At 35.6% G+C, this 18,982-nt stretch overlaps 1 protein-coding gene across 1 annotated transcript in view; it reads right to left on the bottom strand.

The window, feature by feature from the left end:
- Nucleotides 1–952: 952 nt before the first annotated feature.
- WDR70 (WD repeat domain 70) overlaps nt 953–18,982 on the bottom strand; it is a 139,227-nt gene continuing 121,197 nt past the window's right edge. Inside the window, exons 14-18 of the mRNA XM_032206395.1 lie at nt 13,914–14,014; nt 12,359–12,438; nt 10,080–10,196; nt 9,560–9,722; nt 953–1,933 (exon numbers count right to left, since the gene is read on the bottom strand). Coding sequence (XP_032062286.1) covers nt 1,849–1,933; nt 9,560–9,722; nt 10,080–10,196; nt 12,359–12,438; nt 13,914–14,014 — 546 coding nt within the window. The 3' untranslated portion in view covers nt 953–1,848. The remainder of the gene's footprint in view (nt 1,934–9,559; nt 9,723–10,079; nt 10,197–12,358; nt 12,439–13,913; nt 14,015–18,982) is intronic.

The following is an 18,982-nucleotide window of genomic DNA, read 5'->3' as shown; positions in this document are numbered from 1 at the left end:
GAACAATTTCTAACAAAAAAAAAAAATTAACTGTTATTATTCATCCTAACGCCATGGACATATCAAGACTTTAAAAACATTATTCAAGATTTTACAGAAATTTATTTGAAAATGCTTTATTTTCTAGTGAATTATATGGATAAAGAAAAGATAAAAAATAGCCTTAAATGAAACAATGCCATTTGACGTTAATTTGCTGAGGGAAACATTAAACAATGAGGTCTTTAGCAGGCTGCATTGGCAACTGCTGCTCTTCATCTTCTACTTCTTTTTCTCTTCCATTTACTGCTTACCTAGGTAATAAGTCCTTTGTTCTACATATTACAGCTGTAACTGTAAACTAAGCATTTATTTGCTCTTCTAGATAAGCACGTACTAAAACATTTTTTACAAGGGAGAAAGACAAGCTGTGGATTGTTTAGTGAGGTTACACTCATCAAAAGACTATATTGAGTGAAAGCTGTGGAAATACTTAATTTTGGGAATGTTATTCCAATGCTCACAACGTTTTTTGAGGTCAGGTTTATTTTTTCCTAATGTATAGAAATGTTTTTTGAGAAAAAGATAACTTTGGAAAAAGAAATTATACAATAAAATTGTGACGCAGAACAATGCTGTAAGAAAAAAAAAACCTAAGTTTTGCTGATTCTATCAGGACCACACACTTATAAGTTACAAAGGTGATTAAGTGCTGGTTAAATATAGCCTTAAATTATGCCTTCAAATCTATTCATAATTAAGAAAGCTTGATTGTTATGATGTCTCCTGCTCTCTACTCCTAGTGCAAATGCAGAGCGCTCGCTAATATTGCATACTATTCTAATCACAATACCTATTATATATTATTATAATCACAATATAAATGCCTAAATCTAACACAGGTTCATTTCTCCTTCTCTAAAGGACACTGGTTTTAAATTTATCCTTTGCTTTATTAAATTCAGAACTGCAATTCCATGTTAAAAACTTCAAACTTTTAATACTTATATAAGAGACTTCATAAAGGATAGTATCAGTTTTCAGAGAGTGTGAACCAAGATGTACATAATTCATTTACACTATAATATCAATATATACAAAGACATGGTAATAAACATAAGTCTGCTCTATACTAATGCTAATCAATACAAACTAATAGGGACAGGAAGCCTGAACAAAATCAACTAGGCAACAAACGTATGTTGTTTTTATTAAAACAAAATCTATAATTGTTCATTCCTATTTATATTTTTGAAAAATAAAAGCCATATAAATTGCCTACTGTGAGACACTACACATACTTAAAAGGGATGTCATTTATTTAAGGATAAACACTAGATATTTTTTTCTAAAATTTAAACACAAGTGAACTAAAGTGGACTATTTCACATTAGTAAATCTAAATGAAAGTGTAAGCTTTCTTTATTTGGAATAGCTTATCAGACCTTCCTAGAAAAAATAAAAAGAAGCCTGAGAAACTGTATTATTTTATTTATATACTCGAAATCATTGTACACTGTTGTGACACAGCATTAGTAAAGTTGGCTTTAAAAAAAACATTTGGTAAAACACTGGACTCACTAGAATTCTATTAAAAATTAGAGACCAATATTTTCCACATAAATCATGAAGTTCAATAACTGACAGGGAAGAGTTCTCCATTGCATAAAATAAATCATTCCTTATTATAAATTCAGATGTGGGATTACAATCTATTGTAATACGTTCCCTTTTACACTGTAGCGAGTTTTATTAGCTGCAGTATTTTATGCTTTCAAATTTTGACCCAATAACCAGAAGAAAAAAATAAAAATAAAAATGCTGCTCTTTGTTTCAAATGCTTTTGAAATATTCGTTATACCAAATTCTTCAAATTTTACGTTTTTTCCATTCTGGCTTGTCTGTTTCATCATCTTCTGGTTCCACTTCTGCAAAAACTGTTTTTGGCTGCGTTCTAGAAAATATTAAAAAGATTAAAATAATGATTAGGCTACAATTCTATAACAGAAACTGCATTAGACATATATTAAACACAAATTACATCCTTTATACTTAACAAAAAAGTATCCTAGATTTACTTGTTTTCTATTCTCAAAAAAATCCTGTCAACTAACCTTCTAAGAGCTGAAGGAACTTTCAGCTCTTGGGCAAAGAGCAAAAGTATGAAGAGCAGCATAACAAACACACATCTTCTGCAAGTATTATTTCCTGATTAGCCTTCAATCATTATGTGTTTATTCCATGAATAAAATTAAGACAGATGAGAGGAACAAGTCAGTTTAGTAAAACACCAGAAAAGTGGAGCTACAGTTCTTCTCATTACATTATTCAGAGAAAGAAACCTCCATTTTGATTCACTGCAGTATCATGGGAGCCAGTAAGTGAAAACAGAACAACATGGTTTCTGGCTTAGCCTATGCATGAAAAAAAAAAAAAGTTTTATCCTCCAGAGTCTTTATCCAGCACTACCGTAACATAATAAAACTAATGATCTTCATATGAGAACACAGTGTATCCTACAGTCAAGCTTGACGGTATCTATTCCTCCACTGTTTACCTGTATTTTAAATACTGCAAACTTTATAAAAATAATTATCGATTACTTTTTAAATGAACACAGTATTAACAAACACAGCATTTTAACAAACCATTTGGACATTCAGTCCCCCTGTTTTACACTTTAATCACTGCATGATCTCCTTTCCAAACTAATTCTTAGTACAATCATTGTGGAGCTGATGCTACTGGATTTCTGAAGTTGGCTGTGCTCAAATTCTCATAACAACAAAGACAGAAAAAAAAAAAAAGTATAAAAAGCAGCCAAGGCAGTCATCATCTCGTTAAGATATTAAATAATGTTTTCACAGCAGTGTGAGAACATGAAGCACTAACTATTGTTATAACAACTGTTATTTGTCACACTCTACAAGATGCATAAAGCTTAACAAAATTGCGTCTGCCTTACTTAACACAACAGGCATAATTCAATGTTGCCATCGCTTTTGAAGAGTAATACAATACCAAGCCATCTGTCATTAAAGAAAAAAAAAAAAAAAAAAAAAAAAAAAAGGATTCTCCAGTTGTTAAATAGGCAGCACGAAGTAGATACAAAGGTTCCAAAACTAGTCAAAGACAACTTGCTGTATACACTGAATCTTCCTACTGGCCTGCCCCCTTCTCCATCCTCTGACCCTGCCATGGAGGTAGACAGAGGCAAAATGTCCCAGAGATGGTCCTATGGAGGAGATCTAGCACGTTCCTCTGGTGCAAGCTGTACATCTCATTACACACAAGTAGACCTTGAACCCAGATGAGGACCTAAACTACTGGAAGTTAGAAAAGTCATTCTGCTCTCCATGGAAAACAGAATTACAAGTTAAAACAACAACAACAACAACAAAAACATCTCTTAACATTCTCCAAATTAATAAGCATCATTGGAAAATAGTTACATGAACTCCACTTAAGCCATCTCTCAAAGACGACTCAGGAAAAAAAAAAAAAAAAATCAATATGAGATCCAAAACAGCCACCAGGGATGAAGGCTTTATTGGCTCAAATACTGGATTCTGTTGTCTGCTGAAAAAATGGAATGCCTGGAATCTTCTTGCTCTCGTATTTTTTCAAAACCTGCTGATGATAGTTTGTTTAGCCATTTTAGCAGTGTACCTTCCTTCTAACACAATATTCAGAAGAAAGATATCTAAATGCCATACAGGATCTTATCAGGTCAGCACGAGTTATTTGTTAGTAAAACACAGCTTCTAAAGTCTAAACCAATCACTTCTGACCAGGAAAATTCAACTGTCACAATTTTTCTCAGAAACTTCCATTCAATAAGAATTACTTAATTCATGGAACAAGCACCAGAAGCTATGTATTTTCCATGATATAAGTAGAGCAGTGAAAAGTTTTAGGTTTCAGTAAATATTAGTAAGCTACTCTGAGTCCAGTGAAGATGTGGGCGGGTGGAGGGGGTGGGGGGACACGGATGACACTGTAGCATAATCTAGCCGTAACCAGCTCAAGAGAAAACACGCAGAGGAAATTAAGCTTGCCTGCTATCTTGTTTTTTAAAATTAGCATGAAACGGCTGTAGCCTCAGCTCAGCTGAAATGTAAACTGATCCACCTCCACAAGCTATACAGCAGTAACTGGGACACCTAAGGTAATTCATATGCCTGACCTGATAAACACACATTGTTCTGCTTAGTAACTGCACTAGAGATTGCCAATGTGGTAGGAGTTTTCTGCATGATTAATATTTATACAAAAATTATCAAAACAGTTCCACTGCTTCAAAATACTTTAATTTCTGAGGGCTAAATAACACACGCAGAAAGCTGATCTTTGTCCTTAGGAGCTATGTAATCAAATATCAAAGAGCCCAAGTTCAAAGCGACCTCGGAACACCAGGTCCAATCTCTTCTGGGAAAAGGCACCCTATATGAGATTATCTAGCACCCTGTCCAATCTCACCTTCAAAACCTCCAGGGATAGGGATTCTAGCATTCCCCTCATCACCATTGAGAAATGATGGCGATCAGAGGAGGTTCCCAATGACTTGAAAAGACAACATATTCATCTTTATGAAGGGCAAGAGGAGGATTTGGGGAACTATAGGACAACCTACCCAACTTCCCCTCTACTCAGCACTTTTGAAATGACATCTGAAGTAGCATGGCCATTTGTGGGCTCTCCAGGACAAGAGACTTCAGCATACAGTGACAAACTGTGTCAGTGGTGGACTATCCAGCAGGTTTGAGAACAGTGGAAAGCCATCACCAAGATAGTTAGGGGGCTGGAACACACCATATACTATAAAGCTGAGAAGTGGGTCTCTTTAGCTTTAACAACAGAAGGCTAAAGAGGGATCTCAGTGCTATCTACAACTACATCATGAGAGGCTAGAGAGAAGAGGTGCGGTCAGAGTCTTCGCATGACTATGAGAGAAAACCAGTATCTCAGACACTGACAAACGCATTCATATTGTAGGTTACCCTGAAAGGTCGCAACAAAAACTGGAAAAACAAACTAAGTCAATTTATTCTTATTAATTTGTTCATATGATTTTCTGAGCACTCCTCTTTACCTCACTGTTTTTCAGTGTATTCAGATATGTAAACACACACACACACAAAATTCCAGTGGCCATGCACTGTTCTAGTCACCATAATCCCTCTGATTATCAGCTGTTTTAATTACTTACCTTTTAAAGATCCTGTAAAAGTAGCCCATTAACAGCTGTGATTCACAGACTAGCAGCTAAAAAATACTGCTATAGTTAAACCAGCTGGAGATGACAACGGCGTATCACAGCATGTGACTCATGTCACAGCAACTTTTGAAATTTGTGTTTATTTTGCACTGAAGCAAATTAAAAAAGATAACTTCCAAGCATGCTTGGAAACCAGAATAATGTCAGAAAAGCTACTTTCAGACAGAAAAGAAGAGGTCTTTCAGTGTCAGGCCCCCCTGTATTCCTTAGCCCACCAGCTAACCTGACTCCTTCCTGAATCTCAGGTAGTTCCCTCTCAAAATTAACAGTCTCCAAAATTTACTAACATGTGTCTGCAAAATCACTGTTCTAAAATGATCTGTCCAGTACTCCTTCAACTAAAGATACGTGAGCCACAATATGTCTAACACTTCACATGCTGGTACTGCCGTTGAGGAAAAGAGCATTGAACACAGGGAGGCTACAGGTTGCTGCTTCATGTTATTCTTTTTTGCCTATGACAAAGACATCAAAATACGGGCAACATCACTGTTTTATAAGAACTGTGGTCCATTTTGATGAGGAGGGAAGTTTCACCCTCACCTTCTCTGTGGTACAGAAGAAAGATACATCTGGGCCTGATTAGGCCCTCAGCTACAATGCTTAGTAATTCCTGCTGATCCTTCAGAGGGAAATCTGAAGTCATTATAGTATCTCTGTACAGCTGTGTTAAAACAAACAGCTCACAAAGAATGTAATTTTCAAACATTTACAACTGATGCCTCAAGTTCCTTTCCTGTAGTTCTTTATTTGAAATCTTCAATCTGTCCTTCCTTTCCTTTCACTCCACTGGAACAATTCTTGCCAAGGTCTCTAACAAGCTTTTTCCTGAAAAATCTCAAGGTCATCTTTTTTTTTTATTATTTTTTTTTTTTTTTAATTTTTTATTTTTGACAATTTATTCACTTTGGCCTTCTGTGATATGTCATGTGCTGATTCAGCACATACTTCTTATCATTTCCCAATATCCTTTTCAGCAGCATCTGTTTTTTCCACCCATCCTTTTGCCACTTATGTACTTCCCTCTCCTTTTCTGGTTCAAATTACAGGAGAAACAGAAAGATCATGTTAACAATAACAAGCTTGAAAAAAAATTTCAAGTGATAAATAATGCAAATAACTACTTGGCTTCAAGAATAGATTACACACCTTAAACTCCAATGAAAAGGATTTTTTTTTAACATACATTGTATAAACTAACAGTAGAATTCATGCCACAAGTATTTCTTATATGAATTGCTGAATTGGAAACACAGATAAAAACACAAAATCAGTTATCTGATTTAGAATGACCTTTTCACTACAAATCAGGACCAGATCAACTCTAACCTTGTCACCATAATCCAAGTTATAAAAGCTTTATTGATAAGAAAATGAGTGTTTCTTAGTCTTTTTGGACTAAAATTACTTTAGATCCATCACTGAAGAAAATAAAATGACTATCTTTTTCTTAGATGTTTTCTTAAGAAGGAAAATGGAAAACTGTATGTGAAAAACCATCCATGAGATAGTACACAAACAAAAGCTTTGTCAAACAAGAGAAATGTGGATACTCATATCATATTTAAATGAAAAGTTACCACATATGTGGAAAAATTGATAGCAGAAAAAGTGGTAAAAAGAATAAACAGCACTGAAAAAAATTAAACATACTGGTTGTGTATTTCCCAGGTCTCAAGGCAGCACGTAATTTTAAGTATATATCAGAATATTACCTTTCCTAACTCTTTAGTATATTTTAGGATAAGGGTGAATGGCTTTAAACTAAAAGAGGGTAGATTTGGATTAGATGTTATGAAAAAAATATCTTCACTAAGAGGGTGATGAGGCACTGGAACAGGTTGCCCAGAGAAGTTGTGGGTGCCCCATCCTTGGTCAAAACAAAGCTGGATGGGGCTTTGAGCAACCTAGTGGGAGGTGTCCGTGCCCATGGCAGGGAGGTTGCAACTAGGTAATCCCTAAAGTCCCTTCCAACCCAAGCCATTCTATGATTTTATGGTTATGCTAGAATAGATATGTTATATATATCTAAGGGAGCCAGTTTCCTAAGGTTTATATACTGCTTATTATCATGAACCCAATTTTTACAGGGTCACTGGGGACACACTTCCTACACAACATTCTGTGATATTTTACATCAATTATTTGTACTTAGCACATTTATTAAATATGCATCTGTAAGGAAGTCTGTAAAATGGTTTTTACACAAGGTAAACACACCCACCCTGCAAAGTAAGGTATCAACTACATAATTAACACATCTCTCTATATTATGCACATGCCCAGGCAAGCAGTTAATGAAACCTATGACTGTCATTGGTTTGTAACTTTTGATGCAGACCTCTGTCTCTGAAAGTTAAGAACATACCACAATTATAAAGTTATTGCATTTCAGTGCCTTAGTGTTTTATAAATAATAATAAAAAGTAATAAAAAAATAATAACAATGAAGCTTTAAAAAGCTTTTTGCATAGGGTGCGTCTTAAAGTCAAGTTTCTAAAGCAAGGATAGAGGCAGTTTCCTTGGCATGAGATTTATCAGCTGACAAAACTGTCAAGGAAGCATGCTGCTGGCTGCAGCCCAACTCCCCCACATACGTATCACCTTCTGGTGCGTAAGTTAATAGCAGTCTGTATTTGCTTCCTCCCCATTTCTCAGTCAGCTCTCTTCTTTCCCTGCAGCTACATCTTTTAACAAGAAACCATAATGAGATCTGCCCACCTGACACAGTAAGCTTTCTGTAATGTAGCTAAATTTTAAAACTTTCCTGTCTACTACATTGCAGGTGTGGGGGTGAAACTTACTATACAGTCAATGAAGTTACTGAGCCAAAAATATACTGAGGTATCTATCTACCTAACGGAATGTGTGACTGTGTTTACTTTTAAGAATGAATAGTTGTACATACTAAATAAAAACAGGTACCTGCACATTTACAGTAAATTTCACCTCTAGGAAACATAAGCCCTCAAAGAGTTACAAATTTAGCCTATTCATTACTACAACTGTTACAGAAACAGGCTTTGTCAAACCCTTCTTTGACTTGGTATCAAGAGTGATATTGTATAATACATTGATTTGATGTACTTCACAACAATGTCATACTTATTAATTACCTAGCCAGAGCCAGGGTGAGCCACTAATGTTCTCAAGCTGCTTTGGAAAAGCTATTGTGGGTCAAGCTGGGAAATAAGCGTCACCACAACAAAGAGCAATGATTCTTAATATATTCTGAGTTTCTGGAAAGATGTGTTAGTTTGTTTGTTTGCTTTTCATTATGGAGCTAAAAACTAATAAAGAAAGTACAGTAAATAAAGTACCAATGAAAGTACAGCCCAGAATATAGCACAATGGGCTGCAAATTAAAAAAAAAAAAAAAAAAAAAGGCTGTTAGTAGCTCTGCCTGCTCTGTGCAGACCGTTTAATCGCTTCATAACCCTTCCTTATGCATTTTGGAAATATTACTCCTACTAGATAATTACTTTGTACAACAAAAACCATCAATGACAATATCAAAATACAAAAAAAAAAAAAATTCTAATTTTTAAAGTGGCAGTTTCTGTTCCTCAGTATGAAACACATTTATTTAGTATGTATTTCAATATTACCATGAAATTATTTAATGTTTTGAATTGTACTTATTCTTAGAAAATGAAGATATTTGGTAGAAACAAGTAAAGAAGTATATTGCACAGTTTTCATTGTAACAGATATGGATAAATACCGCACTCTTACATACAATTTAAACTGAGTTCAATTAACAGTTTAATTAACAGTTCAATTAACAATTTAATATTTAATACCTTTAAGACCAAGTTAATTCAAGCAGTACTCAGGTCTTGATATAGAAAAAATACAAATTATTTATGATACTTAAGAAATCATCTAAAATATGTTGTCATAACACCAAGCAAATATTTTTGAAGGTTTAACCTAAGGCCCAGTTGGAGCTAGAGGGTATGTTGGAAAGCATCACCCCAAAGTCTGTCCATGGGACAGTACCTTATTAAAAGGTATATTATAATTTCTCATACTGATTTGTAGAAGACTAGCAAATTTAGAAAGCTTTAGAATTTTGTAGCACTGACAGTCAAATTTTAAAAATGGTAATGTCACATTTTAAAAATTTAACCTCCTGGAAACTCTTATCTTCATATAGGAGTGTGACATATTCTTGGTTTACGTATTAATGGCAACAAGCCAGAAAAGGCAAAGTATACTGTTAAAAATGTATGTCTTCTATTTTTACAAACTCCCAATGGTCTCCAGAAATATTACTTGTATTTTTAATTGCTTCCTTACTTAGCATATGCTGGCGCAACCCAGTATGGATTCTCCTCTGCTTCCTTTGCATGACGTAAAATAGCCTCTCGAGGGTTGCTGTCATCTGTCTTATCCAGTGCAATATTCTTGACTATGTATGATGACAAGGTACCTCCGTGTGTTCCAACACGGCCACCACGACCTGTAGCAAAAAAATAAATTAAATGACTGTTTTAAAGAAAAATATTTAAGAAATAAACAGAAAAATGTTATATTTTGTCTGTAACAGTGATCTGATACAAAGAAGCTATCTAATATTACAGGAAGAGCCTAATTTAGAGCTGCATTCACATACACATTTTACTGATTACATGAAGGAATTGTGATTATTTTTGGCAAGCACTCCAAAGACCAATGTCTAACAGTTCTGGACGCTGTTCACACATATAACAGAGTCCCCCACCCAAAAATGTTTGAATGCAAATCCAAACAAACACAGAACCCAAGAATTACAGTCCATTTGGTATACAACAGCATGAAGTGATTATGACTACATTACCTGGTCCTGCTACTGGAGGTTCAGGTTTGTGAGACTTCATGGGGTCCAGCCTATCCTTTTCCAGCTGTTTCCTAGTGCTTCGCTGTCGTGGTTCACGGAACATGGGAAGTGCATGGGCTAAAGAGTCACAATTTGGAGATAAAGAAACATTAGAAATTCCATTATCTTTTCAATGTTTTAATTACAAGGGTGAAGACTGCAAGGATTTGTTCACACAAAGGAAAGGGTTAGGGTCATTTGTTTATACAAAAAGAAAGGTGGTAGAAGCAGCCTTCTGCTTTTACTGTATCCAAGCAATGGTTTACCGAGGTATATTTTAGAGAGCTTCTTCCTGATGAATTTTTCAAATATGAACGTAGCCAAATTTCCACAGTTGTATCAGGTAGCAGTTTTTCATCTGAAATACTGTTTGCATAGTATATGTGCATATAATCCACTCCTCTGACATTGAGAGTCCTCGACATTAGCATTGTGACCAACTGGCTGCTCTTTTCTGAATATTCCATTTTATTATAGCACTTTAATACTCCAGCAGCATAAAAAACTTTACATGCATTTCTGGTTCTGAGACAGAGAGGAGAGGAATCTCCTCAAAGATCCAAGACATGTTTTTTCTGCAAATGAAGTCACATTCTTTTTTTTTTTTTTTTTTATAAATTATGATACTAATCAAATTTGGAAAAATACCCATAATTGAGACAGTTTGACTAAACCATCAGGATTTAAAGCCCGTTTTTCATCATAAAACTGCTGCAATACCTTCAATCACAATCATTTACCTATATGCTGTTTCAGTCAGCTCAGACAAGAGGCACTTTTGTCAGCACCAAAAAAACACCATGTTAAGGGACAGTTTTCTTCTGGTGAGGCAAAACACTGCCGTACGATGATTGCTGCTGTTTCCCAAATTGCAGGAAATTGTGTTGGGGTCAAAAGACCCAACAAAGACAGAACCAAAACAAACAAAATCTTAAGTGTAGAGGAACTGGCTCTACATTTAATAAGGAAAAGATGAAGTCAGCATCCAGAGACCTCTCACTTTGATTTTCCAGCTTACTTATGGAAGCCTGCTCAGTTTACTAGGCCATGTAAAGTCACAGCCATATGACACAGCAGTAGATCTTTGGGAATACGTGTTTAGGTTTTATTTTTTTAGATTTCATAAAGTACAGCAATAAATTGTCCCAGGCATTTCAAAGCAATGAGGTTGATTGGTTTGCATAGAGCATCTCAGGTGACTAATGCACAGATCCAAGCTTTTTCCATATGCGGAGTCAAGGTTGTCCAAAGGAAACCAAAGCTGCATATTCCTGTGTTTTAAAAGTAATACCTAATCTCTCCGAAAATATTATTGCATTTTAAGCAGCTATTATAGGCAATCCTAAGATTAAAGAGCAGCTACAAGTTCAAAAAAAATCAAGTAGAGGAGGATGAAAAAGGGGTTGGTTCACTTTGGAAAGGATTTCTAAGATCTTCAGTTCTTTCTAGTTCTATCAGCAAGTTTCAAAGAAGCTAATACTATGTGGGAAGGCCAAAATCTCTCAATCCCCTCGTCCCCTTATAAAATATGCCCTAGGGAAAATGCAGGTCATTAAACTTTCTACAGTAACAACAATAACTATTTCTTATGCATCAATGAGTCTTAATATGAACATGAGGTCTTAGACTATAACCCGTAAGCTGGAAAGATATTTTAACTATTTGAAAACCCACGCATCTCTAGGCAAGTTCTAAATCTTGAAAGATCTCTAGGAATTTATTCAAGAACTAATGCTCGCATCTCTGATTTTGCCACTGGTACTATTGATGTTCCCAGGCAGCGAAAGGCTTCTTCAACTCATCTCTACTCACCAATTCACCAACTTAGTTAAGTAAAATTGAAAATTCAATAAAGGAAGAAAAGAATATTGGAGTGTAAGAAGTTGGTGTTTTTTGTTTGTTTGTTTTTTTGGTTGTTGGTCAGTTTTTCTTGTTGTGGTTTTTGAATACAAAATTCTTGCAAAAGGTCATCCCAACTTTTTAAAGCAGTTGTCCTTTCCGATGCATGAAACTTGCATCAGAATCTAGAAAACAACCAACATTAACCATTACAGGGCATACCAAATACACCCCTTTTCAGTTTTGCAGGGCTATAAATAAATTTGTATGTAGCACTCAATACTTAAGGAATGATTGCAACTATTTACAGGGGAAAACATAAAAGTAAATCATCTGCAAATAATACGATAACTAAGAAAGATGTAAGAATGCTCATATAAAGAGATGTTTAAATTCCTTACGTGTTATAATGTAATCCTGAGTAAGAGTCTCTGCTTGTCTCTCTTTTCTTTTTGTTTTGACCACGCATAATTTTGCTCCCCTAGGAGAAAACACACAGCAGTTCAGTTGGTCAGTTTATATCAAATACAAACCATTTTTTATTCAAAACATATTCTCAACTGAATTATACAGTACTTTAAATATGCATGACTGCGTATATCTTGGTACATCCATGCACATGTGAAGGAGGGCAAAAAGATTAGTGCTTTTATTACAGATCAGTTTATATGACTGGTGGAAGTACGGGAGGAAGATTCATATCACACTTCATTTGTCCACAGTACTTGCAGCGTGCACACAGGAAGTGCTTCTCTCCAAATATTGGCAATGATTAGTACCCTTAGTACCCTTCCTATACAGCCTGGGTTGTTGTAGTTATCTAATCAGAGGTGTTTGTAACACGGCACCGAGAAACTCTGCAGAAGCCTCGTTGCAGCAGGACTAATTTAAACTGGTATTATTTTCCTTCTTACTGTAAGTACTAGGAATAAAACTGGGTACAGAACTGAGCTAAGGCTTTTGTGGTCTTTGTACAGGAGTCTCAGGCTGCACTCTGGAGAGAGTCAACAAACGATGCTGACGAACCTCCCTCCGGTTCTCTAAATTGAGAAAGAACAGAAAAATAATACTTATTTCTAACAACCTTATAAACCGGAATTTATTTTCATATTCCTATCGCCAGGCCACAGTAAATATCCAGAACTATGAACTATAATACAATATGTTTTTGGATGCAAGTGAAACAAAGTCAAGGGCTTTGGAAGAACATATTTATATCACTCTATATATGAAGTATGCATTCTTCCTCAGCTGATAAGGAAGGAAGTACCCCAGCCAATTTAGAGGGTAAAAGCGAGTTAATTGTGTAAGTATTTATAGACTAGTTAAATCCTCTTCTTTTCATTCTAGGCTGACAAGTCACCTTCTGATGAATCACTGCCACCCTTCCATTAGATACACAGGCAAAATCCACACGTGACAGGAGAGGGTGGGAGAGATGGCAAGGTCTCAAACCGAGTCCTCTAACATTAATACACAGACTGGCAAGTTTAAGCTAATGCTTCTAAACAGCATTTGTACTTCATAAAAAATAAAATATGACAAAAATACACCTATATGACAAAAATATTACTAAATTCAATAAGTAGCCTTTCAATAACACCATTTCAGCAGTCTTCAAGAGGTGAAATGAAAGGCTGGTTATTCTTACAGAAAATTTCATACAATTCAAGAATGGAAGCGTTTGTAAATTCAGGTAGAACTGCCAGCGTACAGCACCACAGAGAGCCTGGAGGAAAATGCACTGCTTTTCAAGTACAAACTTTTGTGTTTTTTTGTTTTTTTTTTTTTGTTGGTTTGTTTTTGTGTTTGTTTGTTGGTTTTTTTTTGTAACTTGGTAGCTAAAACTGCACAGCAAATGCTACTAACTCTTTTTTTTTTCTCATCTCTTAGTATAATTATAGCATCAGGCTATGTCTGAGAAATCCTAATTATAAACCACTAACTATTACATACCTCTGGCTTTTAACAGGATCATAGTACACTTTTGCCAATCCATTTCCTGTACCAACCATGATCTGATTCAGCTTGGGATGCCAAAGGCAACGCACAACACTCTGAAATAAAGCAACATATTGACAGTTAGTTGGTCATTCATTTAGATTTTAGGATTAATATTCATCTTGTCAAAAAGCAGACCCTACACCGTAGTACAAACAAGCTTGAATACATGAATGAATGTGACTACACGAATGAGTAAAAGTTCTTCTCCAGAGCAGAACACAATGTAAAAGGAGTGACAACACAAGGATGTAGGCAGAGAAGGAAGTACAAATGGGCGGTAGTGAGAAAAAACAGTGGTTTCCACAGGCTAACTGCTCCAGGGTCTTTGTGGGCATAATGGAATTGGAACACTAAACAGGATTTGAAGGAGAACAATGAAGTGCTTCAGATATAGTAGTACAAGCCTTCATGACTTCTGCATTTTTCTTTTTAATCCTTAGTTCTTCCACCCTGTTCCTTATGTTATCTATTTTTCTTTCACACAGTGCTGACCTTTCACTTGCTGACTGCAGAACAGACAAATGTCTGATATTCATCTCTTGGATCTTTCTTCCCCTAAAGATCCAGGAAAACTTGTTATTTGAAGCTTATGTCTCACAGCTCTGTCACCCTTCTTGTCTGTACAACTCATTTTCAGACATTAATAGTACTGTTCTTTTATACACACAGAGTGGTTCTCCACGTGACTGATCACTGCACTAAAACTGAATCAGCAGGTCAACCCAGAAAAGCTGCAAGACTGCCATGATTTATGAGAGCGCCAAAGAAGCGGTCACAATCTGCCAGGAAGGACAACACAACTCAATACTAACAAAAATCATGTGTCCATCTAACTGAAAGAAAAAACAAACAAACAAACAAAAACCCCATAACTATTTGTTAGATATATAACAATGTTTTGACAGTGTTTTTGTTAGCTGTATAATAAATGTATCCAGAACTAGCAGTATGCATCACCGTGTTAGCGTTTCACTGAATGGTGATTTTTCTAGCCTTTTTTCCCTTTACCTTTAAAAACACAAAAAACTATAGACTTTTCAAAATGAATTAATTCAATACTCAACCACTTACATATACCTATCATGAAAGTATCTGTAGTTTATTTACTCATTTATTTTACATAATACAGTACATTAAAGTCACAACATGGAAAACACCAATGTCTCACCCAGAGAAATAAACAAAGCAAAAATATACTTAGGGGGTGCAAATGAAACAAAGCCATTAACTTGGGAGGTGACAACCACGTAATCAGAAGAGAATGATTATGTATAAGCTCTATTGAACAGTGAATCACTCTATCACTCTTCCCACTTCACATTCCTTCCTATCTCTGGTTTGGTTTACATACTTTTTTTTTCTTTTTTTTTTTTTTGGAATGTTACAAGGCATTTAACAAAAAAAGTACTGGAAAAAAAATCTGAAGCCCACTCATCCATCATGAATTACATTTTCATTTTAGTACAAGATGAAGGATGACTTTTTTTAGAACTGTTTTTCTGCTTGGTGTTCTTGTATAAATGAAAAAAATAAATGAGTGAGATGAGTTTACATGAATCAGCTGATCAGTCTTTACAAGGCTGTTCTATAAAACATCCTGCCCATTACATATAAACACATACAACATTACACTTTCCCCTGTACTTACAGGTACAAATACATCTAGCGTATTTATTATGAGACAACAAAAGGGCAACAAACTTATACTTCAGAGTTATCTAAAAAAAAGCAAGTTTCTGGCAATGCAGTATAATCCCTGCCACAAGATACCAAAATAATCAATACAAGGTTGTTAACAAGTTGCTTGATTTGAATAAGATACTTTTACGTACTGTTATGTAATGCTATTACTCAAAATGTTACTGTAATTCTAAAACATACAAAGCTAATAACAAGCATTGAGGGTCAAAGGTGGGTGGCCTTTTCTTTTATTAATATTTATTGCATGTGTTTAGCCAGCCTTTTAAAACTTTGTAGTTAATGTGGTTCTCCACTTTCTACTGTCAAGTAAATGTATTTTATAGCATGGTACTGGATACCAGCCAACAAAAACAAAGCCTGAGACAGTGTGGCTAAGCACTGATGGGGATTGCTAAGTTTCTAACTTGTCAAACATCCACAGCACACTTAAAACCACCATGGCACGTGCTCCAGAGCAGGCAGAAGAAACTGCCATAAAATGCAGCACAATAAATCTTCTAAAACTGTAAAACGTCCCCAGAATATAATTTGTTAAAAACTAAACAAATACAATCTCTGAACATGCAAGTAATTTCACTAAGCCACTGGCATATAAACCTACTTTATAAGAAATAATGAAAACTACTTACAGAGATTTTCAGACTATTTTAGAAACATGCAATACTTTAAAAAGAGCAAAATATTGAATTCCTGAACTGAATCCTACTAATCTTTCCCAATCACATAATCCTAAAGAAGTAAAAATTCTAAACAACTGTATAAAAGAGGGATCATTGTAGACTAGGTTTTAACATTGAGAGTGATGGGGGAAGGGGAATATTCATCATACAAAAATAACTGATTCCTAAAGATAGCATTTCACTGCCATTACCACTAACTTCCCTGCTGAGTATAGTTAAAATAACTCAGTTAGACATCTTTATCACTGGAAATGTGAAACATCAAATTCCAGGTCAAAGAAGGTCCTGCTTCACAGCTTTCTATGGAAGTAAGTGTGTTTATAGCAGGAAAACAACTCTTTCCCTGGCTTGATCTGCCTATGCACATAGGCACGTACCCGCCTACTGATACTGGACATTACAGAATCACAGAATGGTTGATGCTGAAGGAGACCTCTGAAGATCACCTAAGTCAACCCCCATCCTTTGGGCAGGTCCAACTACAGCAGGTTGCTCGGGTCTTGAGCTTCTTGCTCCCACTTTCTGCTTCTACGAGATGGAAAGGGGATTTACGTTGAATACTAATTCCAATTTGCACAATGATTTTTAAGAATAGCTCATTTCATTTTTAGGTCATGTCCTGCAATGGAACCCCAAATGAACAAAGTGATACTTGCAGTTGCATCCCTTGAGATAAGAGCTTGGGCCAGAAGCAACAACCTCAGCAACTAAAAGCTAACTGCAAGCTCTTGTTGCAATCGCCAAGGTGGTTTCATGCTTTTTCAGAGAAATAAAACAGGAACATGGAATCAAGTTGCCCGACAGTACTTCTTGAAAACCTACTGTAAAAGACTTGCCTAACCACAAGTACCAGTTTACAGAATTCAGTGGATGCCAGCGTAAAGGCTCAGATACTCAGATACACAAATACCAGAGTTATAAATTCAGTTAACTAATTTTAGATTCCACCATTCAACACTGAAAGACTTGTTTCTGTTTTTTAAAACAATTAAAGCTAAAACAAAGGAAAAGCTAGGTAGGTTATGAAAATGATAAAATTACAGATCATCCCTCAGCTTTGCAAATGGAAAATTATGTATTATTTTAACAACTAAGAACAATAAAACTCAGACTGTATCATCATGTAAACATCTTCAATATATATATATATATAAAAAGATTACTGTAATAGCTGGAGGTATCGGACAGCACATCTTTAGAGGATGAAGTCCTGGAGGCCTGTCATGAAAATACTCAAAATAATTTTATCAGTGGACCTGAGCTGGCCAGCTTTGTAACCATACGGATAATCTATCTTAAAATACAGCACTTACAAATTACAATTAGTGATAATGATTCAAAATCTGTTTGGTACTTCTGTTGTTGTAAACATATTAAGTTCTTCAAATGAAATCCATCTGAAAAGACTTTGGCAAGATCTATTGCATATATAAATGCATTACCCTGCATTAGGAAATAGTAGGAGAAGATTGTGAAAATATTTTTATGAAATTAGGCAGGAAGAACATTAAAAATGTTAACAGAAAAAGTGCTTCATTGTCACTGTGAAAGAAGTCAGGACAGATTCAGTGGGATCTAGATTACAATGTTTACTTCTTTAAGTAACTGCCTAAAGCTAGCCTTACCACCTTTAATTAATTACATGAATTCAATTACCTGAATGTTTTTTTTTTTTTTTTTACTTTATTTTTAAACTAAGCACTATACACACCTCAAGCTCCCAATTCTTTGAAAATAAGGTTTTTAGTTTTATAAAACGTATGTGTAATAATGTAAGAGCTTAACAGTAGGTGGTAATCTTCAACATAAAACTTGAAAGCACAAAGAAAAGTGGCAGGCAAAGTTGATTATATGCCTTCTTCCTCGTGTGCTATTCCACCCGCATTTCTTCTGAGACAAGCACAGTCCCAGTTCACATGCAGTTCTGGGGAGGCTCCTAAATAGCCTCAGCCCTGACAGTCTGTTCTCGCCTGCTTGTTTCTCTTTGTTTCACACTGGCAGAGCTGCTCGTGCAGGTAAACAGTAAACTACACCACATTATTTTTCTATTAAGTTACTTTCCATCTGGGTTAGCTCAGTAGGCAACTACCCAAACGGCTTTGCTGGGACTATGCACATAACTGTCCTTTGACAGGACTGGCCTCTAAATGTGAGGCTGAAGCCTGAAACAGGATTCTCTGTAACAGAGAATGTAACATTTATTCTGGCCTAGAAATATACTCATGCTTAATAGGCAAAGTGAATAATAATTGAAACAGATTTCTCAGCAAGTAAAAGCTAATTACCTCAACTGAAACTGTCCAGAACACTTGGGCTAACACCCCTACAGGGGTAAACAATACAGAGAGGGCATTTTACAAGGTCAGCAAGAAAAGATTTAAAATGATTTGTTGAATAGGAATGGAAAATTTACCACTATGATGAAACCACGAGGCTGGTAAGGTCATAGAACTGCAGACTGATGTCAAGGATTGAAAGAATTCTCCTGGATCTTCGGTTATAAAGTCAGTTCAAGACTGCAGCAGTGATGGCAAAATTCAGTTCCCTGGCCCATACTTCAAGTAAAAACATTTAATCTTACAGCATGGATAGAGCAGCCCCACGACAGGACGAGCAGTCTGAGAGGGGTCTGTGCAGGCT

Source organism: Aythya fuligula, chromosome Z (genome assembly GCF_009819795.1).
Source record: "Aythya fuligula isolate bAytFul2 chromosome Z, bAytFul2.pri, whole genome shotgun sequence".
NCBI lineage: Eukaryota > Metazoa > Chordata > Aves > Anseriformes > Anatidae > Aythya > Aythya fuligula.
This window is presented reverse-complemented; position numbering and strand designations above follow the sequence as displayed.